General features: G+C 41.6%; 1 protein-coding gene across 1 annotated transcript in view; it reads right to left on the bottom strand.

Annotated features, from left to right (window-relative positions):
* Positions 1–24,502, bottom strand: part of Mid1 (calcium-permeable channel component Mid1) — an 89,222-nt gene that overhangs the window by 26,425 nt on the left and 38,295 nt on the right. Inside the window, exons 2-3 of the mRNA XM_071697394.1 lie at positions 2,486–2,696; positions 149–352 (exon numbers count right to left, since the gene is read on the bottom strand). Of these exons, the coding sequence (XP_071553495.1) occupies positions 149–352; positions 2,486–2,696 (415 nt within the window). The remainder of the gene's footprint in view (positions 1–148; positions 353–2,485; positions 2,697–24,502) is intronic.

The raw sequence follows: 24,502 nt of genomic DNA, 5'->3' as shown, positions 1-24,502 counted from the left end.
ATTCGTGGTGGATATCTTTAGCAATTCGTCCTCGTATGAAAAAATGTTAAGATTTTTAATTTTCATGAAAATTTTTTCGAAATTCTTACACTTTGTCAATTGTTTTAATCGCTCGCTCGTTTTCGGAATTCTTTTTGTCGGCGCTTACCTGCAGAACCAGATTGAGGGGGGCCCATCTCGCAATGGGGCGCCGTCGCGGGGTCCTGGACCATGCCATGTTTCCACGGCTCCTTGCAGTTGGTGCAGATACCCTCTTTATTATCCTCGGAGCATACGTGGAAGCAGCACTCATCGCCACTGATGCTGTGCAACGCCCTCGCGGCCTGCTCGCCGGTCTCGAGGATGTTCGGGTCTGAAATCATTGCGTTTTCCAACGACCTCGTGCACGGACGGATGCATACGATGGTCGTTCTCCTCACAACCAACAAGAATTTCAGATAGGAGGCGGCAAGAAGCGCGTTTTGGAGAATACATATAAAGCTCGGCGAATCAAAGTAATTATTTCTCAATAAATTTCTTTCGAAGGAGAAGCAGGGAAAAGTGTTCGGGTATATGTATGAGATGTTGCGGAAATAGTACAGATCAAAGCATCGTAAAAGAATTCGCAAACAGAATTCCGTAAACAATTCAGTGAACGATAATCTCCGTGCTCGCGCGCGTCTCCTATTGTTTTCGCGATTTTGTCACACACGGGAGTTTGGATCTAGTTGATTAAAAGCGGATTAGTTGGCACGTAGTCGCTGACGACTCGCCAGATTTTCTGCCAAAGGCCAATTATTATCAGTTAAATCCAAAATCGATCTTACCAAGGACGATTCTCGTTCGCAACTAATTGGCAATCGATTCTTACGAGGAATTGCGGATCAACGACGTGCCAACTTACCTACCATATCTGTCAATTAGATTTTCCTCCTCTCAATGCGACAAACATCGCGACAAATGACAGGATAAATGTCCAATAAGTTAAATTTGTTCTCTATTTTAATTTATTCTGTGTTTCTCTCCACATATTTTTTTTACCGACTCCATGTCTACGCTTCTTCGTATTTAATTCCATCTCTCGCAACCAGGCGTGCCTGCACCAGGTGTCATTTTAAAATCCCACCTTCGCGTTCTAGATCCGCCGTGCTGCGAAGATTTACGTAAACAGCGAAGGAGAAAGAGAAATAAAAGAAAAAGAGAAAAATCTTTTCGTTAGCCGTTACGGAAATACGACAGCGAGTAGTGAAGGGTTGAATGGCGTTCGAGCCGGGGATTACATCGGGCGATCTTGGGATGTCGGTGGGCGCGGGTTGTGCAAAGGGATAAAAAAAATGATAAAGCGTCCAATCTTCCAATAACCGCGCGACACGCGTCCCATTTAACGCAGTTTATACCCAAACGCGGCGGCGCTCCTCCGCCATTTACGACCCTCGCGCCGACGCGACGCATGAAAAAAGAACAAAAAGAGGATGACGAGGAGGTATTCGACGGTTCGGACATTCGCCTTCGTGTGTGCTCGGATACTAACCCGTTGCGCTCAGTACGGTGATATAAACTGAGGGTGGAGACTCCTCGTATAAAATAACACGGTCAATTTCTCTTACGGAGAAACCGGTGGTATTGTATCGTTATACGTTTATCTTTTTCTTCATTGTTTTAATAATTGTTGCGCCATTGTGCTTTATATATATATGTCAAGTTGATAAATCTCTTAAGAAATATATTTCAAATTTGTCCCTTTCATCTTGTGATTTTTAATACAGTCGTATCGGAGTATCCGTAGCGCCGAGCGTAAAGAGCCAAGATTACCGAGTCAACGGGGCTGACAGTGAAGCGTGTCATGCTGGCAGAAACGACAAAACGTCAGATAGCGCGAGAGGCCGGATCATGCTGCGAGGACGCTGCGTAAAAAAAAAATCCGTTCGGGGAAACACAGAGACGCGCGCCGATCTGCTGAATAAAAATTGAAAGAATTCATATTACCCGTTATGGTAAATTACGGGGCGCGAGCCTGAAATGTCATTGATCATGTTATGGCGCGGCGCAGTATGGCAATAATAATTTACACGAGTACGGGGACGCCTCTCCCCCTCCGGCGTAAGGCGTCCGCATTGTTTCGCGAAGCTTATGCAAAGCGTCCACGGCGCGGGCGGCGGCCGTTTATGCGCTTATGCGTATCCTCATGCAAATTTCTATGCCGCGGACTTAGCGCTACGGCGTGAACGCCGAAATGAACGTTCGTCGTGAACAAGAGGAGAAGGACTGATGGCGGTGTGACGGATATCGGTTGCCCGTGTTTCATTACTATTCCTCGCGAACTCGCGAAGCAAGCAGGGTGCCAACTGAACATTTGTACCCTTCTTTCGAGATGGCTCGTTGAACGAAAGAACGACTGAATTAAACGAACGCTTCGACTAACTTCGACAATGATTATGTTTTTTTTTTCTATCTGATTAACGTCTGGTTTTCCTCTTTTCCTTTTTCTATTTCTTTTTCTTTTTACCTCTGCAAAGAAAAGTGGGTTCGCCGGCGTATTGTGTAGGGTATGCGGGGGCACGATCGCCCGGAAGGAAGTAGGGGCAACGTTGCTCCACGGTCTGGCAAAAGGATCGGCAGGGCCTTAATCTGGTCCAGCTGCCCTCTGAGATTTCTTTCGGACTCCTGTGAGCAAAGTAAGGCACCAGGGAGCTGCACACCCATTTCCTATACGCCTCCTGCAATCAGAATCATCGTGCATCGTTAGTCAATCTTTTCCTACACGATTTTTTATAATATAGGGGAGACTGGGGCAAGTTGTTACACGGGTAAAATGGTACAGCGTAAATAGTAGGTTCATGATAAACGGATTTTGAAGATAAATAATCATACATTTCACAATCGTTTATCTAGCGTTTCTAAAGCCTTGTGTCCACGATACTATAGAAATCGCTCCGAGATCTTGGACGGAGAAAAAATTGACCAATCACATTTCAACAATTCGGCAATTGGCCATTGCGATTGGTTAATTCTTTCTCTGTCCGAGATCTCGGAGTGATTTCTAGCATCGTGGACACAAGGCTTTAGACGGTTTCATAAACCTACTTTTTACGCCTGTAACATTTTACCCGTGTAACAATTTGCCCCAGTCTCCCCTACAATTTAATTATACCCAGAGAGATGTGAGAGAGACAGTATATACATCTGATTACAGATAAAGTAAAAATTTTTTCTAATAACCTCTACATAAATTATATATTTGCAACGCGAAATTTTATAATTTCTTGATTATTATTTTTCGTGGAAGAAAAAAGAGCGCGCCAAACTTGCGAGAAAATTTCAGTAGAAAATTTTGCATTATGGCCTGAAGGTTTTAATACGCGCTCCTCTATGTTTAGCCTTCCCATGCTATTCAAGATGCGGTTAACCCAAGCGCAAAATGTGGGACTATATTACAAAGCGTAGAATAAGGAAGCGGGAAATGGGTAAACTAACGACTTAAAGCGCATTACGCTATTATTCCTCCCAGTCTCTCAATTAACGTATTATCATGCTTTCCTCCGTTTGTCAGAAACGTAACTTTCCTAAAAGTGCACGTTGTAACACGTATGTGAGTAAATCATTATTCATACAATAATTTCTTTCGAATAATAATTGCTTTGAAATGAATCTATTTGAACTACTTGGTGAATCACTCTTACAAGACTAAGATATTTCACATATTTTACAGCCTATAAGACTGTATATTTTATATATTGTATTTTTATTTATTTGTTTTTTACATATTCCGTAAGTGATTTATAAAACGTTTGAGACTGTCGCAACGGCTATACAAGTTTTATCGCCAGATCATCGATTGCAAATTGATACATTCGTACTTATCATAAGAATATATTCAAATAAAAATTGCGAACTGTATTGAAAATCGACTGTGCTTGAAATTCGAGCTTAAAAGCTCGTGCAAGATGATTCCATCGTTTGACGTCTCCCCTAGGAGATCATGAGGGTAGGTCAGATCCGTTTATAAAACGGAAGCTGACGGCACTGCAGAAGAAGAAGGCGGCATAGCATCGACGTCGACGTCGATCTATCCGTCCATCCGCTCAAATTAGCTGCCTCCCGCGGGACAGACCGGTTTACGAGCGTCCTATGCTTTTTCGAGGACTATTTGTCAAATATCAAGGATCTTTGAGGTCAGCCCCGGCGAAGTAGGAATAGGCAATAAGGCGGGTGTCTGACCCACATAGCCGTCTTCAAACATGAACACCACACGCTAGAGCGCGTCCCCTTCCGCGAGAGCACGCTATAATTACATACCGACTCCGCAGAATCTTTTATCTGCCGCCAGGCTATCCCCGGAATCTCTACCGGCTGCCCCGCCACGAAACACGCTGAAGCCAGAGTGAACATACTGAAATGTTCCTCGGAATTTGAAGATACGAGTAGAAGTGAAGTTTCCCAAGTTCGGAAATGAATTCGCGTGACAGAATTAGCTCTAATCGTGACTGGTCGCGGGAGAAAGATGGACGCGAATTAATAGCAGATACTTCTTGCCTTCGGATGATGGATGAAAAAAATAGTCCCGGCGAAAAAAATTTCTTTGCATAATACGCGCTGCCTTCCAAAGTTATCCAACTTTGAACTTCTTCTTTTACCTTCAACCCTGAGGGAGATATACAGGTGCTTCTAATGGATCTACCCTCTGCACGCCAGAAAGAGAAAACTTGATCCACAACAAAATTTGTCGTCGGTCGTCTCCCCCTCGAAGCGAATTTAAATCGCGCGAACCCGCCCGTTTATCCGAAACCTTTTGATTTTCAACGAGCTGTAAGCGATTAATCACTGGATGAATCTTTTGCCGAGCGAGAACGAACCGAATAGCGAAGAGGTACAAGTCTCGTTTTTGAAACACCCGATAGACTCGACCCTTTCGCGACTCCCCTTAAAGGCAGCTTATTAAAGTCGCAGTGTAAGTTCGCGCTCGCGTCCGGAAAAAGGGGAGTAGACGTCGAAAGTAACGCAAGGGGTTGTTGAAATGTCATTGCTCTCCGCTGGGAAAACGTTGCACATTGGGAACTCCGCGGAGACAGAAGAAGCAGTATTGCAAAAGTATAAGCAAAGCTACAGGACAGGGTCGGATTTATAAATAGGCTAACCAAGATCGAGGTACAACTTTGAGTCTCGCATCCCGAGGGGCCTTGCACCGTCTTAAAAGCACCGGCTGATAAATAATGCAGATATTTTCAATTTTTTAAACATTTCTCCCCGCTGCTGAATTATGCGTAATTTATCACGTCTTAAATATTATTTAAGATACATTTAAAAGCAATGACGTTTTAGGCTAATCAAAATACAGCTTAAAGACTCGTGTCCCGAGGGTCCCTGCACCATCTTAAAAGCTAAGTATAAATAATTCAGATGTCTCCAACTCTTTCATTTCATTGCTGGATTATATGGAGATTACTTCGTTGGAAATCCATTGAAAGATATTTCTCTTAAAATACATTTAAGAGTGATGATATTTAGAAGAAGTCTGCGCTTTCGGAAGTAGCGTGCTTTAAAATAAAACGTGAAAATCTCAAAGCTGCGTTTTTTTCCTCTTTCATTCATAAAATGTGGATCCAATTATGTAATGGCATCATTCGCGCATGTATTGTTAGAGATTTGCCCGAAGAAAATCAATTCAACGGGAAAGTCTCGGATATAACAAAGAATATCGGCTACCCTTGAGAGATATTCAACGAGATATGGATATTGACCTTATCGAGTATCGCACGTATGCACGATGCATCATCGAAATTGCGCTCGGAATACGGAATACAATTTCTTCGAGTGTATAGCGCCGGGCAAGTAACGAATTTCCGACACGCTGTAGCATTGGGACGAAAATATTCTATAACGAGCAATATGCAAGAAGTACTGCATTTCACGCGATCCAGTTACGTTATACTGAACGTCTCGGGGTTCTTTTCAATGCGAACATTTTATCGAAATTAAATTAGTCAAACTAGTTAGACGCTGAATTTCACAGGGCCGTATATTTCTCTAAAATGTTTTAGTACTAACATTTTATGCAGTACCTTTAAAAATTTAGATTTATAAAAATTCGTAGCACGAAGACGATTCTTTTAGCCAAGACTGTCTAATCATAAAGGTTAAATAAATTCGTTTTCTCAAAGAGTATCCCGGACGTATCTTCAGATTGACCGAAACGGCCGTCTCTTTAGAAAAGCCAAACGAGACTCGAGAAGAAATGTTTTTCGCGATATAGCGAAGAGATTCATTCCCGATCCCTTTGTTGCGCCGCTAGGATATTCGCCATAATGACGATGTAGACAAGGAGTGACAAAGGGAAAGGCTTTTGATAAGAAAGAATGAGGAATAACCGGGACGATAAATGCGGAAGTGCAAACGGCGCTACAGAGAACGAGGAGATGAGGGGAGAAGGTAGCGATGTTATTAGTCGGCGATTACTGGAATTATAACGAAAATTTCAGTACACGGAAAGGCATTAATCTCGTCATAATTGCGTATAAGAGAGCAGTTTGAAAATTTAAGAGTAACGACGTAACCGTGCAGTAACTTCTTTACATTTTATAATGCAGTAATATCTTCCTACGGACCGTCAGTGCTTAAAAATATATTCAAATATAATTACAATGATTTTTCATATATCAAGCGTACAATAATTTCCTCTTTCCAAATAGCGATAAAAAATATCTAGCAATCTTCCACGCGCGAACTGAGGCCGCGATTGTTGTATCAGCACATGTCTCCACTTTAACTCAGCCGATAGTTTGTCATAGTCATTTTACCTTCGACGCTACAGCCTTCTCGAGCGGCGCACGAGGGTAGGCAGGGTGGCCCTGCTACTCTCTAGGAAGATAGGTACCTACACCTGAAGTACCCTCCAAGCCCGCTGACCCAATTCTCTCTTCTACCCTCCGACGATCTGCGTTAGTACGAACCAGACAGATGCGGCAGCTATCATCCCTTCCTGCTCTCTTCAATCCTCCGCAACCCTACCTCCACCAGTGCCAACCTCCACCCTGTCCGCGTGTTCGCGTTGCTTCAATCCGTCCCTTTTTCGTTCTTCGTTCCTTTCGAGTATTATTCAACAATAATTACGGAATTTTATCGTTTAATTTTTGCATAATTTATTTCTTTCTTATCCCTTTTTTCCCATAATTTTAGTATTTTAAGTTCCAAGCTTAAATCGGAGCTTTTTCGAAGTTTCGACACGAAAACTGGGGATTCGTGGAAAATGCTTACTGTATACTTTACACAGTGCGTTCGCGATTCGCTTGAGGTTTACAAAGGCGCGGAACGTTTCGCGCATGCAAACAGCCGCTTCAAAATACATATTAGACAAAGGCATACTTGAAGTGGAACTGAAGGGAAAGAAAAGCAACAGACGAATACGCAAGTCACTGTATTGTGGAACATGACAAATGCGATTGCATTGGCTGCACATATCGTGAGCTATAATAAAACGCATGAGTTGTTACGTCATATTAAACAAGTCGGTAATTTTCAAAAGAATCGCTCTTGCTTAACAGAAATATACACAAATATTAAATAAATGAATCTCCAAAGATTTCTCGATTTTTACATCTTCTGTGCCATTGCTAAATTCGCGTATGGACGAAATGCGAAGATATCGGATGCCGAAATTCGTGATTCTGAGTCGCGAAGCAAAAGGGGTACAAGAACTCGGACAAAAAAAAGCTCCCCGCCAAAGGCCTCGACACAATGGGTAACAAACTGACAACGTAATCGGCGCGGGAAAATCCCAGCGCCCCAGTAAAAGGAAGGCAGAACGAGTGTTTCCACTATCCGTCCGTCCCCGACCACCCGCGCAGTCTGGACCAATCGTTATCGTGTAATCCGACGGCATTCCGTGTGGTCTTGTCTAATCGATAACGAACCGCCGCTCCGGTGGGATTAAAAATTAAAACCGTTGTTTAAACGGCCTTAATGGCGCTAAAAAAAAGATATTAAAAAAAAAGAAAGAAAAACCGCACGTGGGAACGAAATGTTTTTGTTTTCAATCTTAATGAATTTTTTTTTTAGGAAAAAGCTGTGTAATTGCAGTAACAGAGCGCATTTTAACAGAGCATATCTGTGACTTGCTACAAATTAACATCTCGCAAAATAAATGTGGCTCTCTCTCTCTCTCTCTCTCTCTCTCTCTCTCTCTCTCTCTCTCTTTCTATCTCTGTTTTATCATCGCATTTATGCGCATACAAATGGAGTCTAAATGAAGTATTAATTCGGCGTTGCTATATCACGACGCGGTTATTGCGCGACGGACACGCGCGCGAAGTGCCACTTCGCCATAAAATTGTCCACGATGTGAAACGAACGCAAAAGGGAATGTCTCGCGCGCAGGGGAAAACACGCAACCCGCGCGTGCAAGCCGGAAAATGGCGAGATGGCACTTATTAGCCCTTAGGTGCCGGCGCCTCTTCAGTATCTTCTCTCGAGAAACCCCGAGCGAGCACGTTTCTCCGCACTCCTCTTTTTCGTTCCCCTCACCTCTGTCCCTCACCCCTTTGCGCTTTAAGAGGTAGAGATAGGTCATAAGCAACACTCGAGAAAAATTACGCAGCTAAAAATATACATTCTCTATTCTAGACTTATTATCACTAACTCTACGAGTTTCTCAAGACACACCGTGTATATGGGAAACGGAGTTTCCTGAGTGAATTGTTTTGCGGCTACGAGAACCACAATTGGATCGCGTTGATTTCAAAGAGCCTTTTCACCTGCTTTCTGGAAATCATCGTTTCTGCCGCGATAGACACCCTCCCGTGCGCTACGCACGAGTACGACGAGAACTCGTGAAGGGATTAAACGAGATATTGAGCAGGGCTCGCAGGCGTGAGAAAGGAAAAGTCACAGAGCGCAAGGGGTTTCTCCGGAGAGGAGAAACCCCTTAACTATGCACGGAAGGAAGTAACCCATCCGCGAGGAGCGAGACAGGGATGAAACAGGATGACGTATCGTAAATAAGAAAGAGGTAGTCGTCTGTCGAAGCTGCGACACACAAGAGGGGACACGTTGTCGCCGTCGTCGTCGTCGTCGTCGTCCTCGTATCGGATCGGGACACCGACAGCAGGGGGTTGTGATGCGACACGAGGGGGTGGTTGGATAGGAGGGGGGACGGTCGCGCGGCGGCAAAAGCAATGCCCTCAGTCAGGGTGACCCAGTTACCTGGCCCATATCTGCCCAACCGCTTCCCTCCCGCTGCCCGCCAACCCAAAATCCACGCGCTTGCTCGTCATCCTCCTCCTCAATTCTTTCCCCCCATCGCGCATCGTCGCCGTTGTCCCCGAAGGCATCCGCTCTCTTTTTTTTCTCTTCCGCTTCCCCCTTTCTCTCTCTCCCTCTCTCTCTCTATCTTTCACTGCAACTCTTCTTAAAGTCTCCAATCGTAGAATACAGCTGGCAATTATCAATGCACTCACGTGTCTTCTCGCCCTTTCGCAACTCCGCGCGAAACCCAACCATCCCCATCGCAACCCTTGTTTTCCTTCGTTTTTCTGTTTTCCTTCCGGTGACAGCTTTGTCGCTCGTGGAGAGTTGGACTCATTACGAAGTGATTTACGGACGAGATAATGGGGCCGGGGGACGTCGCCGACACAAGGGATTCGCTTGTATCGGCCGCAGCCATCGCGCGGTGTCCACGCGAGCACGGACAGTCAGTCGGTCGGTCACCGGAAACGGAAAGCCCGTTCCGCTTCTGTATTTTATTCCGTACTTGACAAGCGCAAAATTCTTCTCCAAGTTTTATTTTATTGTCATTTTCGATAAGATATATTTCGTCCCGTGAATTCTGAAAAATTTGTGCCGGCTTTTAATTCAAGGAGTAAGACCGATTCAAAAGACTGTTTCTCGCGCACAAAATGGAGATAAAGCGTTTAAAATTAGCACTGCTGGTGCTAGTTAATTCATTTCCGTGGTACAAATTTAATACTCATTTAAATTAAATTTTCTGTATGTATCTTTTAGTGAGGTTTTCACCAAGTACGGTATTAAGAGTTTTATATTGCAAGACAAATTAATTTATTTGGTTAAAAATTTGTCGACATTTGACTTCTCTAATATTTGTGTAAGGAAAGTGTCGTAATTGGATAATATCCCGAACAGCAATTTCAACTCCCTTTTAAAACCGTAGATGTTTGGCAAGACTTAAATAATGTTCTCTCGAAGGCTAAAGCGGCTAATAAACAATCACGCGAATTTCTTTTCTACAAAAAGTGAATCCCGCAATAACGGCTTTAACGAAGCGCGCGCTGCCAATTTGCAATGGGAAAAAAGATAAAAGATAGGGGAAAAAAGAGAGAAAGAGAGAAAGGGAGATCGCACAATTAATCCGGGAACTCGATCCGCGACGGGGGGGAAAAAAAAAGACCATCCAAATACTAGCGGTATAATTGGATTAAATTCCACACCTCCGCCTCGAGTCACTCATTTGCCGACCACTGGCGACGTTGCGTGTTCTTTTTCTTTCTCTTTTTTTATTTTTAATTATCACCGCGGCCTTTTTCCAGGACATTAAATTTATGCGCGGCGCGCCCAGAAGCCTACCTACGCGCCGTATAATCACTAACAAGAATATTGGCGCGGCTCGGTCGCCGGCGCGGCGTTTCACACTAATTTTATATATATATGTGTACACGTCGTATCCGCGCTAATATCCATGCCAATGCTCTTATCGTGAGCCGAGTCACTCGACAATCGATATTCGCTATCGCGCACGCGGTACCAATCCGGCGGCCCGTAAATCATGTTCGATTTGATCAACAGCACATTTGACTCTATCGAATTACGAGCGAAACTGATCAACAAATAAACATGTGCAGCCCATCCGGTTATTTACCGCTCGCAATCTTGCACGCACAAATAAATTGATTAATTGATATCTACAGGGATGAATTGGGATCAGGTGAGCAAAGGAGCAATCGCACGTGCGGCTGACATGAGAGTTTATTTTGTATTTTATATAAGCAGATAAATAGGCTGTCTGTGAATTTTTTATAAATTTCGAAAATCGAAGGCTCTCTCGGATCGTAAATTTCATGCTTTCAAAATTCTCGAAATGTCAAATATTCGGAATCGCGATTGGTCTAGAATTCTAGATACGCTTCTCTGTTATTTATCGCTTGAAATTTCCAGAGCGGCTCTACTCAGATTTGGTGACGGTAATAACGATGGAAGCTGCCCACTCAAATTCGTCAAGGAAATCTATTATTCAAGTTAAGGTCGAGAGTTTCCCTGTAGCGGGGATTGTACGTCCGAGTCCTTTCTCGTCATCGCCGGATTTTCCCCGTATAAATCCTACATCAAGATGAATTTCACGCAAACATCGAAATTCTAATATCGCTGCCTCCGCTTGCCAATTAGTTGCGCTCCAGATAATGAACGTGAATTTCACAACCGGCAAATATTTTCTACCGTGACCGCGGATGCGCGTGTGCGTGGTATTGGCCGCAAGGGTATTAATAGGAAAACATTTTATCCTGAAAATCCGGTATTACTTCCGGCGATCTGTACGTGCGTCCTGTACGTTCGCTTACACGTGTGTCGGCGTAACCCGGATGCACCGCTGCGACGTGTCGCAATAACTCGCCCATAGCGAGCCCCGAGAAGGGGACCGGAAAAATGCGAAAAGCGAAAGGATTTAGGATTCAATATCGAGTGATTTTTACGCTCGCGCCACTCTCAATCTGGCCGTTATCGAGACTCGGAGCACTATCTGGAAATCCGATGGTATGTGTTATTGAGTGATATTGAGTGATATTGAGACCAATAAATTACTTAAAAAATATAATTAATCCGGCGCATTTGTCTCTTGATTATTTTATTCTACAAAATATTATGTGATCCAACATATTAGATAAAAGTAAGAAGGAGTACGAATTGAAGTACACTGACTGTAACCCCAAACTTCTTGCTTATTTTAATAATTGAAATAATTAAAATAAAATGATAAGATTATTGAGAAGCCAATAATTCTGATTGGCTTCTCTTATCACCTAATTCTGGAGTATCTTTCTCAAAACGCTTTTCCTTTTTTTTTTTCTTAAATGCAGTCCATGACGAGCAAGAGGCCGTCGCGGGAGATTTAAGGGAAGAAAGCTCCTGGTGCTTTGTGGAGAAAAGCGAATCGCGCGCCGACGTGTGCGGCTGCGGCTCACTTGCAGCTCGATAAAGCTGCCGTGGTCGTTGGGAAGACAATTGCCCGGAAGACAGCCCCTGGCAAGTGTCACTTTTGTATGCATACAAAGCGGAGTGGGCGCGCGAGGCAAAGAGTCCGGAAAAAAGTGCACCTCTACGCTTCGCCGCCTTTTGGCGAGCCGAGCATCAGGAATTTTGCATGTTTGCCGAACGAACGACTCGAATGTCACGACTCGTTCCGATAACAGAGGCCCTTGAAACCGTATCTAGATTGTTAATTTGTGAATCTCTATTTTATTTAAGTAGATTTTCAGATAAACGTCTGCCGTTAATAATTATTAAAGATTCTAATTAAAGCGACTTAAGAAATAACTGATAAATTAAAGTCACGCGTTTACATAATTAACACTTTTTTCTAATAAAATAGCTTACATTCTATTTTTTCGCATAATTTAAACACTCCTTACGCAGCCATCGTACATTATATAGTTATTCAATCATTCAAGTATAAAACTTTGCAATTTCTATTATTTCTTATAATATTTAACAGAGTTTTCTTGGTTTTCTCTTTTTCGTGAGATGTATATATCATCTCATTAATAAGTCATTTTAAATTCTTCACTTCTCGCAAAGATGCTCCCTCGTACTGCTCACTAATTCAACTTAAACATCTGTATTAATTGCAAAAAAGATTAATTTTGATTCAACATTTAATTAATTATCATTAAATTAGTTGCGGACATAGATACGACGCGTTATCAATTAAAAGAATTGATTTCTTTAGCAAGCGAATATACGTTTCTCACTAATGAGATCTCACGATAAGTCAAGGTTATAACAATGGCTGCAGAAACTTTTTTTTTTCACTCTGTCGACGCCACGGTTTTCTCTTTTCTTCAGCGTTGTTAAAAGCGACGAGTCATCAAGACAGCTTTGTGATGAAAAATTATGTGGCGAAAATAGAGCATAAGGATCTACGGAATACGCAAATTTTCAGTTCATTATCGCGAAAATAAAAGAATGTTTTTTTATGCAAACGCATCGTGGGTAGAATTAATGGCGATAGTCATTGCATTACTTATATAGCAGTTTTATATTATAATTATCGTAAGATTAATAATAAGAATCATAAAAAATAATTACAATACGTATTTAGAAGTAGCAAAAAATATAAAATATAATATGGTATATCAAATAGAATCTCAATTCTCAAAGAATTATAGTCAATTCAAGATTGACGTATATTTAATGAGATTTAAAAATCGATTTAATAAAAATGATTAGGGTAAACTCGGGTAAGATGGCCATAGAGGAAAGATGGCCAACCCACGTTCATTCGATGTTTCATGGCGAACTAGATTGAAAGAACATAGGTTGGCCATCTTTCCTCTATGGCGATCTTACCCGAGTTTACCCTAATGTGCAATACTAAATATTAATAAGGATCGATAACAAGAGTTATAAATTATCGTTAATTATTGCAGTTGCTTGTCTGTATGACGCTAATTTCTGTTTTATGTCGCATTAATATTATGTGCGGGCTTTCTGTGTACAAACGCGACGCGACGCGATACGGCCTTCCTCGGCCGACGGCGTCGAAATCCCCGGCGTCGTTTCCGGCAAAGCCGTATAATTACATTATCTGTATTTTCGACCGTATAATAGGCTTCAGCGGGGAATTCCGGTTTTCGCGTCACGACAAGGTATTACATCGATTATTGGATATTGCGAGCCAACTCGCCGACCGAACGCCGAGCTCATTTTGATTGCACCACACCGAACTTAGGACTAAACCCTTTACAGGCTTTACCGCCTCTTGCACCTGCGATTGCGACTAATAACACACTCGCCAACGGTCTTGCTAAATCCAGTTGAATTTTTACGGGCCACCTCTCACGCTTTCCGTCGCACCAAATCAAATAAAAGTTGTCCGAACATATCACGCTTTATTTTGTACCCGCACCTGCATCGTGTATCTTTAAATAAAAAGAGAGAGAGATGCCGTTCGGTACCGTGTGTAAAAAAGAAATTTATTTTGTCGAGAAAAAGAAGAGGGTGTGGATTAAAAATTCGGAATATTTACCGGGAGAAAACACACATCAGGATGTAGACAAGCCGCTCCATCAAAAGAGATGACAAACGCCCGTGTCGCGAACCACGCAAAGTGAATAATTCCCGGCGAGTTCAAAGCGCGCGGCGCGAATCGTGGCGGCGACAGGACGATGGACGAATTGAAAATGTAAATACACCTGCGGTGGATAAAGGGAAAGGGGATGTTACGGCGGCTAACTTCACTGTAACCGCCGTCATCTCCGACGGGCGAATATCCACGGGGTCGGACCGTCGGCAGCGGGATGCGCGGAATATGCCGACATGTGTGGATGCGGATAAATGACGTGCGATGAGTGATGGAACGATCGTTCTCGTTTCGGGAAGCTCTTGTCGAAGCTGTCGGATTTAAGGCGAGGATATACTTGCTCTTCTATCTCGCGCCCTCGCGATTTGGATATCATGCCGTCAAGTTTAAAAGGAATTTCTCTCTCTCTCTCTCTCTCTCTCTCTCTCTCTCTCTCTCTCTCTCTCTCTCTCTCTCTCTCTCTCTCTCTCTCTCTCTCTCTTTCTCTCTCTAATATTCTTTTCATAAAATAAAAATTATTTTTCACATATCGCGTCGTGTAACATATTTACGCCTGACACGTCTTAATTTTTTATTTGCATATTGATTATTGATAATAAATCTAAATGACATAAAGATGCTGATTACGTTTCGACGAGATAGAGCAGAGATTCTATGCGATAAGTTGTCTCAATGCGAAATGCCTCCGATGCAGAATCGCCGCGGCGTCATCGCAGAGGAAATTCCTCGCGTTTTCCAACGGAATCGTGCGCACGTGCGGAACGCAACAGTTTGTGTGAAACCTCGGGTAAACGTATGGGTGGGTCGAATTTCGAGTCGATTATAGATCGCACGCTCTTCCCCCGCTAAAATTGAAACTGTTGACATTTCTATCAAGCGACTAGCTATTATGAACACACATTCGTCCCGCGAATTCTCTCTCTCCCTCTCTCTCTGTCTTTCTTACTCTCTTTCTATCATCCGAGGCTGCAGTTGCTAGCAGCTGTTAGATGTACCTCGCCAGGTCATATTAAATAAACTGATACGTCTCCGCTATAAAAACCGCGACCGTGTGTACCGAGCTTGTGTCGCGCTTAATAAACGTGGAACCGTGGACAAAATTCCATCGAATCGAGGCACGGCAATACTGCTCATCGAGCAAATAGCGAAAAGCTCGCCGTTAAATCGCATCCATTGCAGCGAAGTTACGAGCTTACGAGTTAATTAGTTGAACTTACGATCTGCAAGTTGATAAGTTAAAAATTATGAGCTGTGCGTTAACGAGTTAATACTCGGCGGTGAGAGCTCAGGAATTAAAATTTTCAGCTATGAATCAGTCTTTTGATACACACTTTTGCGTTCGTTTTTTTTCCTCGTGCAGCGCAAGTTTGTAATCGGTGTCTTACTAATAACGTGACACGTGTCTGCATTATAATTGCATAAATCAATCGCAACGGTAGCATTGCATGCCAGTAAATTAATTAAATTGTATAACAAAATTAATTTATCGCTCTTCTATAACGGCATGTCTTTTAAGAGCGCATCGTATTACGTAGACAGATTTATTAAATCGTACCTGCTAATATGCAATCGAGTTGCAGGGGAGTTGCGGCAATAAACTGCGACGGGTGCAGATGTTTGGGACACGCGGGACAAAAAAAAAGAACTATCGAATTTTGCTCATCGACCCCGCGGACGCGGTAAAGCGAGGCGAGAGTAATTAATTTAAATCAAATGAAACGTTTACATGCGTACACGTTGTGTGTATAGCGGGAGAGTTCTCGATAAATTAAATCGAAATGATATTATAGTATCACAGTATTATCAAAAGATCCATAATTATCGAAATTACGCATTGAGGCGGCGGTAATTATTGTTCCGTTACACGTCCACCAAGTGCCACGCTAATTGGCGAGTTTAGCGTAACTGCTATACGCGAATCTGCCGCCTGCCGCGGCTATCGTTCTGTTAGCCACACAAATATTGACAAACACCGCATACGTTACATCCATGTATGATACGCAAAGCGTCCACAAAGGAAAATTTGATATGATATAAGATAACGACGGGAATGGCAATTATTTGCTCCTACATTGTAATCTTTTATGTATTCAATGAAAACATCACGTCCTGTGTATAGAACGAGTAAATTTCTTAACTATCTAATTATGTTCTAGATACGATACGATAGAAGTAAATTCATCTGTTATTTCTTATATTGGAGGATATATAAATTTAATAAGACGTCTTAATTATATATGTAATGTTTTAAAAAGAAAGAAAGAAATTGTATATTTTTCTACTTTCTTGCATTTAATCCCTTATCAGTGATAAATAAATTATCGCCTAGTTAATACCGTCGTTTTTATAATGCGGACCATCGTAAAAAAAATTCTTGTAAGGACCAGCTGCAGAGCACTATTTATACGCGGTGATTCGAGATGAGATCGATGCTCTGTGACGTCCGCGATGCCCGAACGTCGAAAGTTCAAACGCCGATACCTCAAAGGGTTCCAAATATAAACGGTGTCTTTCGTTGTCGTGGAGAATGTATATGATGCTCCGAAAAAATGACAGCGAGGACGATCTTACGGCTTTTTCTCGTAAGAAAGAACGGGGTTACCTGATAGGCGGAGAGTAAGCCTGTTACATGTATACCTATCGGTAAAACTTAAGGAGATTTCTGGTAACCAATTTGACCTCGTTTGGTAACCAGTGATTGTTGCATTATAAGCAAGCGTCGCGTATCCAGTCTTGTAAACGCGCCCTCTCTCTCTCTCTCTCTCTCTCTCTCTCTCTCTCTCTCTCTCTCTCTCTCTCTCTCTCTCTCTCTCTCTCGCTCGCTCGCTTGCTGAAACCTGAAACTGTCGTTGCTACGCCGAAATTGAACCGTAACGAATTTCGTCATCGGTGAACGGGATCGATGTTCGACCATGATATACCTTCCGCAACCATCCAACCATCCATCCATCTACCTATCTATCTATCTATCCATCCATCCATCCATCCATCCAGCCAGCCAGCCAGCCAGCCGATGAAGCTGTACGTTTCCAGAGTGGTGGCACTTTCCAGATATGGATTCTTCGCCGCTGCCAGAAAACTCGCTCGCTCTTTAAACGTAAATCAGGCGTTATCCGTACTCGCGAAGATGAAGAGAAATTTCGCGGAAGAATAAGTCATCTCTCGAGTTGATAAACTCATGCAGCGACTCGTACTTCAATGGGGAGCGCCTCATGTAATTACGCGAACTCTGGAATGCGCGGACCTTTTTCACGGGTGATATCTATTTTATAGCTAGATAATAATATATATAAATAAAAAATAAATAAAAATAAAAGAATAAAATCTCAATCTTGAAATAACACGATCAATAATTATGCTTTATCGTACAAAATTATTTCTGTTTTACATAAATTTTAATAATTTATGGATAATGAATTTTAGGCTGGTGAGATAAAAAAACCGAAAAATAAGGCACAGAGAATAAATGTTATAAAAAATTCATAACATACAAACATGTATATAATAATAGCTATTTTTATATGTTGGCGTTTAAAAAGACGCACGAAATTGGCGGTGACGACAAATCATCCGTGGAATGAGCGGTGGTGCCAAAATATTCATGAGCCGCATTTATAGGTATTAACTATTGCAAGATAGTCCTTTATTTAACCCCTTCACTGTCAATGTCGTGTACACGTCATGATGAAATAAATGTAGAATGCCCCGGACATTTTTGGCCCACTTTGTGATTTTCGTCTAAATAGTGAAGGGATTAAGGTAACGAAAATAAATCGCTCAAATAAGGCATATATTTTTATGTTATAATTTTGTTCATGCAAATCCTCATACTTCGAACTCGGCAAAACGCAGTTCAAAATCATAAAATTGCGCCGTCAGCATAAAGTTCAGATAATTGGAGAATTTCGCGAAGAATATGTAAAAAGTCAGAAGAAGTCGCGAGAGAAGAAGAATAAAATGTCTGTCAACGTTGATTGCCGAGACATAATAAACGTAAAAGCCGAGACATTTTTCGCTCTTGCGAGACGCGCCCCATCTCGACAAGTATTTTCCTGTATTAAATTCTACCCTTCGCCGTTCATCCCCCCAATTAAATAAAATTCTTCGGAAATATTTCGCGGTCTACTGTTACCATGTTAATATCGACGGAGCCCAATTAGCGGGTCTGATAATTTTGAGAGAAAAGTACAAAGGGCAGACGCACTTATGCTAATTACGTTGGTTGAGCGAACAAAAAACTTAGCCGCGTCACTTCTACAAATGAAGTATAATAAAAAACGAGCGATAGGATTGCAAAATAAAATACCAAAATACATCATTGATCGCTAAATAAATTGCAAGGACAATTTCATTTAAGTGACTGAAGATGTATGTGAAGAAATGCGCATTTTCGTAGGACTCGCGAGAGGGTTAAGTATTATCGTCGGTGAGTATACCTCTCGTATCTTGAAACGAACGTCTCGTGGAGCTGTTGCAACTCCTTCGAAGGACACCCACGGGACTTATGCTCGCGGGACGAAATGTTTGTCCGAATCGCTATCATCTGACATGACGGGACCTTCTCAAAGGGAAAAGATAAGATCAGCATTGAGGTAGAAACAGAACGATCGTGAAACACGATGTGAAACACAAGTCAAAAGGTCTTGTTTCGACGTCGTCCTGGAGAACAATTTCCCAACAATGTTCTACTGTCTGACTAATGTCTGTGTTTTAATTGGCATAAAAGCTTGAACGTTAATCACTCTTTGGAAACCATAGATTGTGTAAAAATTTAAAGATTTGACTTTTTAAATATAAAACAGCTAATTAAATAGATTTAATATCACTTATCTAATTTGACTAGAAATATTTTCCTCAATGTCTAAGATTAATATTTAAACAGTAGTACTAAACACGTCGTTTAGTACTAATTATTGTGCATATAAATTTGTGGATTATAATGAAGAGAAAAGCTTGCCGTATATTAAAAAAAAAAAAAAAAAACAATAAAATTCTAAAGCTGGTAAAAAAGATTCGCGGAGCTTTGCTACTCCAAAGCGCTTATTTTTAATAAAGCGGTAACGGATAAAACGCATTTTTTACGCAATTGCGCGCAGGCAGGTAAAAAGAAACGACGCGAGGCGCCGAGGGCGGAAAGGAGCTTTTCGAAATAGCCGGCTGGTTGTACCATCGGCGGCATGACACAGGGTGGCTTACAATGGGGAGGGTGGCTTTACTCGCTCGTCGTCGTGTCGGCGGCGACAAGGAGGGTAGCCTCTCCCGGAGAGAATCGATAATCGAAAGAAGAAGCGTGTATACGCGACGCGTCAACGTGATACCGCCACGTGAGTCATCGTCGAATTTAAGGGCGCGTCCGTTCCCTCAAAGCGCGCATAATTGACGATGCAACGCGATGCACCTATATATCCGACGGCGTGCGCATAACGAAGGGGAGTCCTTTGTGCCGCGTGAGCGGCACGTTTCGCTCCGCACGTAATTAACTCTTTACAACAGAGAAATTACGGAGCGACATCGCGGGGAGGACGACTTCGTGCGACGCACAACGTGACCGGCGTACATTAAAGATTCCACTATCTCGACCGTAAACACTGAAAGTTAACTCTGTTCGACGCTTCTATCTATATTCTCAATGTAAAAAGAAAAGTTCCATATATTATATTGAAGAGAATATATGTAACGTTGTAACTGAGTAAATCAAACTCGGATCATTGTTTACAAGTTAAATATATGTTAATTATTTTATAAAACCAGAATTTATGATCTTCGAAATATGATTACTTTCGGTAGAGTGTTTCTCAATATCGCGATATCTCACAATATAATGATAATCTGATATTAAATCACGTAAACGAGCGGTCCACGTGTATTATTAAAGCGGTACAATCATCGATTAGACTTACAGACGATAACGTTTAAACGCCATAAACGTGACATACTGCCTTTATCCAGGGAGTATATTAATCGCTGCTTCAATAAAAACGGTTTTACAATCCGCTACGCATTTTCTGTACGCCTGTCGCTATAAAGCCCAGAATAGTTTAAATAGATTTCTCTCACTTGCGGTTTGCCGCGCTTAATTCCTCCGAGGGAAAAAATAAACGCACGAAAATCGAGTCATCCGTCGAACTCGATTTTCAAGTTGCCGAACGGCGGAACATTTTGACACTTCCGTCATTCGGACAAGGTTCGAGGGGTTTTCCTTCCCATGTGGATTTAAAGTCCGACCCCAGCGTGTAAATCGTTCCACGCCGTGTAACAGGGGCGGAGGAATGGCGTGTGTGCCGGCTCTGGTCACCCATTGTGAGTCCGTGTGTAAACACAACGGAGGAGGGAGGTCGATCGGGCGAGAATTTGGTGGATGAAAGCATCGGCAGCAGGGAGAGAAAGTGCCGCGCGCGCGCGCGCGTATGTGTGTGCCCGAGCTTGTGTATTTATGTATGTATGTTCGGAAGCGTTCAACTCTTCGTCGCCGGTATGTCGGCCCAAATGAGTGTACAGGATCGTTCGCGAGCACGGTGATCAACGAGACACCGATCCTTGGCCTACCGCCAAAATCGGGATATTAAGTTAGTACTAGCGATTCAGTCGAACTCAACGAGAATTCACCGCGTTACCACCGTCTGGAATTTGATCGCCCTTTCGAACGTGAGCCGCAAATTGAACCTTCGCTTTACATCCCAGGAGGCATTAACCTTAGTGTTACCGAGGGATCCGAGCACTTAGTATCTACTGATCGCACATCCATATCTGATTTCATTATTTGATTGCAAAAATAAAACTTCCACGAAGCAATAAAACCATGAAATAATAATTCTATGATAACCTAGTGATATTTCTGAAAAAAAGAGAGAAACAGTATTTTATAAATCGTCAATAAATATAGGAATAATACATGTAGCAATATCGATTTGCTATAATTTAAGAAAGAAAAATTTTGATATAATTAACAAAAGTTGCTAAGTGTATATTCCTATTAAGACTAACTATTTATATTCATCAAGCCAATGTAAAATATATCTAATACACGCCCGGGCAATAATATATGATAAATTTCTGGCGATTATCAGCGGGTCGTTGTAAAATTGCAGCGGCGTGTTGTAAGAGATTAAAATGGCCGGAGCAAGGTATCGGACATGTAAGACGCTATCAATCAGGACACGATGGACGATATATAGAGGAAGTGATGGACGAACGAGAGGCCCTCTTCGACCTCACTGTGTCTCCTCCCGTCCGCAGGAAACGCATCAGTGTCAGTTTCGAGGAAGACCATCCTTTCGCGTCGGACGACGTATCGATAGACCGTCGTCCGCGATATATCGCAATTTTACACCGTAATTTTGCCTTGCCACACATACTCTCTTTTCCTCTCTTTTATATAAATTACTCTGTATTATATTCCACAGGGTGTCCCAGATACTTCACGCTCGCCTTCATCCATTTCTGGAGATTCTTCAGCAAACTATTTTTTTTCTCAGCGAAGATCGAACATCACGTTTTCTCGCAATCTTTTAATATATTTGATTTCTATATGTAAGGTAAATGTACCAATGCCTGGACACGTACCTATGTCTAGACATTTTTATTATTTTAGTCTTTAAATAAGTTATAACGCGAATTAAAATGAAAGAATCAAAGATGAAAATATTTTTCTTGTATTATATTTTTATCTTTGATTTTAATTCGCGTTATACTTATTTAAAAACTAAAATAATAAAGGTGTCCAGACGTAGGTCTTAAGTGTACCGGCATTGGTACATTTACCTTATTTAATTAATTCTGAATTGAAAATTTGTATTAAGATTAAGTATGTAAAGAATAAAATTTTTAACTATGTGAAAGAAATCTAAAAAAATTTTCTTGCATTCTGCTTCCCATTTCGTCTTATTGATATCATTTTATTGACGGTATTCCATTACTGACAATTAGTCTGAATATACAACTAAAGACGTATTCGATCTTATTGCGGGCAGATTGCGACAGCTTGTAGCCGCAATCTTCGAAGTCACTAGAATCGATTCCGGGGTTATTCGTACTATTCCCGCGGGACTGCGGCTCTCCACCTCCTCCTCTCTACCTACCTCCGAATATATCCCCGTGGAATTTCACGTAGAGAAATAAGTAGATGTTATTTCTTGGTCAAGCGACTTTTTCGCGGGACGTCTTCGTCTCGCGCGACTCTGAGACGAAAGTTCCTAATTTTTATTGCAGTACGGGGCACTCGTCAAGGCAGTATAAGGTTCATACACTGCTCCCCAAAGGCACCCCTTCCTCCCATATGTACACCCCCCAAACTGCCTTAGAAGCCCGCAAACAACAAGCAAGTCCGCTGTGTCACGAACGTCGCCCGCCTCGCAAGACGTCGAGCTATACTACTGTCCTGACCGCTTGTAGTGGAAAAAGAAGCGTCAGAGGAGTGACAAACACGGGCACCGACATTGTTTTGTTCCTCTACTCCTGCCGTATACTATGAAACTTGTGATTAATATTCTTCAAAGATATGGAAGAGATAAGAATATTAATTATTTAATAAGAAAAGCCATTAAATAAGAATAAGAATTTTAATTAACTCTGCAGTAAGGTATCTATAATATGTCTCATGATTCTTTTTTGTGATAGAGACGTTACTTAGAAAGTATGTTTAGCATTAAGCTCAAAATTATATATAGATTAATTCAAAATGTTATACATTCCTAATATTAATTTCGTGCATTGATTAATTACATCGATCGTATTTATTTATTTCATGACTGATACTTAGAATTTCTCGCTGCTTTTTCCGGCAAACGATGAACACTTAGGTATACAGGACATCGCAATGGCAATGCAACCACATTTACAGACAAGTACGCCCTTCATTTCCGCAACGATTCGCCGCTACGTTTCTCGCCGCAGTCATTCCCATGAACAACGTCTTTTGTTCTCCCATTGCAAAGTGCCGCGATAACGCTTATCGAACAACACAGGTGTTTCAGAACGAACGAAGACAAGCTCTTTCGATTCAAATCGAGCTTTCTATGTTCTCGGCTTAACGCGTGTCGCGATTTTAACTCGCAAATCTGTTTTGTCAAAATTCGTAAAGTTTGAAAATTTATTGTTAATCCATTTTAAAATTGCCTAAATTGATTCTTTGAAAAAACAATTGAAAAGGCTATTATCTTGTAATTTATTGAATATATTTTTTTAGCTTAAAATAAAATTTATTTGAAATTATTAGAAGCTTAACAATGTCACAAGCCTAAACTCGCACAATTTTAAGAGCCCAGCCACGGCGAAAGAAATATGGAAATTATCGTGCGTTGTCGACGAGGCTTCTATAGAGATGCAAATCTTTCGGCAAGTTTTCCATAGTGGCCCTGATGACTTTCCAATGGCTTCCAACCACTGTCGTCGTTTTCTCATGGCTGCAGCACTTAAGCGAACCATGATTTCCCTTCGTGACAAACTTGTTCAACTCGCAGAAACTTACGAAGCTTCAGACATATTCAATTATTTCTCGGAACTCGCACATATCCGCGCGTTTCCTATGACACTTTGTATTATTCAATCGAAGACAATTTGCATGCCAGCACGGTATGCACCGAGACACTCAACTGTAATCTTATGATAAATTTCTCAATCAATTTTACAATTAGTAGAATTGTCGTATCAAGTGTAAAATTTTATTATTTCTATTTGTTTTCTTTCCTTCACTTTTATATTTAAGAATATTAAAATAATTAATCTGTTATCTGCAGCTAGTTACAATTTCTTCTCTTTTTCCTTTAATCTGTCATTAAATTAATGCTAATTTTAAGAGCATATGTTTATGATAAATTGTCTGTCCAAACTATCTAACATCACTATTTTATATTATTATGCGTATCGGAAAATCGGATGTGACAGATGGCACTAGACAATAGATGTTTGATTGATATTGCGGCCGTGACTTCGCGCCAAGTTCGGTGGTTTCGAAACCCGACGCGATGTCATATTCGTTATTCGTCGCTGCATCGTATTCCGACCACGTCCTCCGCCGATCAGGACCGTACTCCCCTTCTCTTTTGTCGTTTTTCTAAACAACACTCTGTTTTCTTTTCTTTTGTTGTTCATCTCATTCTCTTTTTTTTTCCTCCCCCCCCCCCTCTCTCCCTCTCTCTTTCTGTCTCAACCCCTATGGAAAGTATCCCTTTATACGTACAAAAAGCAACTTAATGATGATGACACTATAGTAATTGCATCTATTCA

Source organism: Temnothorax nylanderi, unplaced genomic scaffold (assembly GCF_030848795.1).
Source record: "Temnothorax nylanderi isolate EJ_2023f unplaced genomic scaffold, tnyl_v1.0 TNYL_tig0012_pilon, whole genome shotgun sequence".
Classification (NCBI taxonomy): Eukaryota; Metazoa; Arthropoda; class Insecta; order Hymenoptera; family Formicidae; genus Temnothorax; species Temnothorax nylanderi.
Note: the sequence above shows the minus strand (reverse complement) of the source record. Positions and strands in the feature narration are given on the sequence as shown.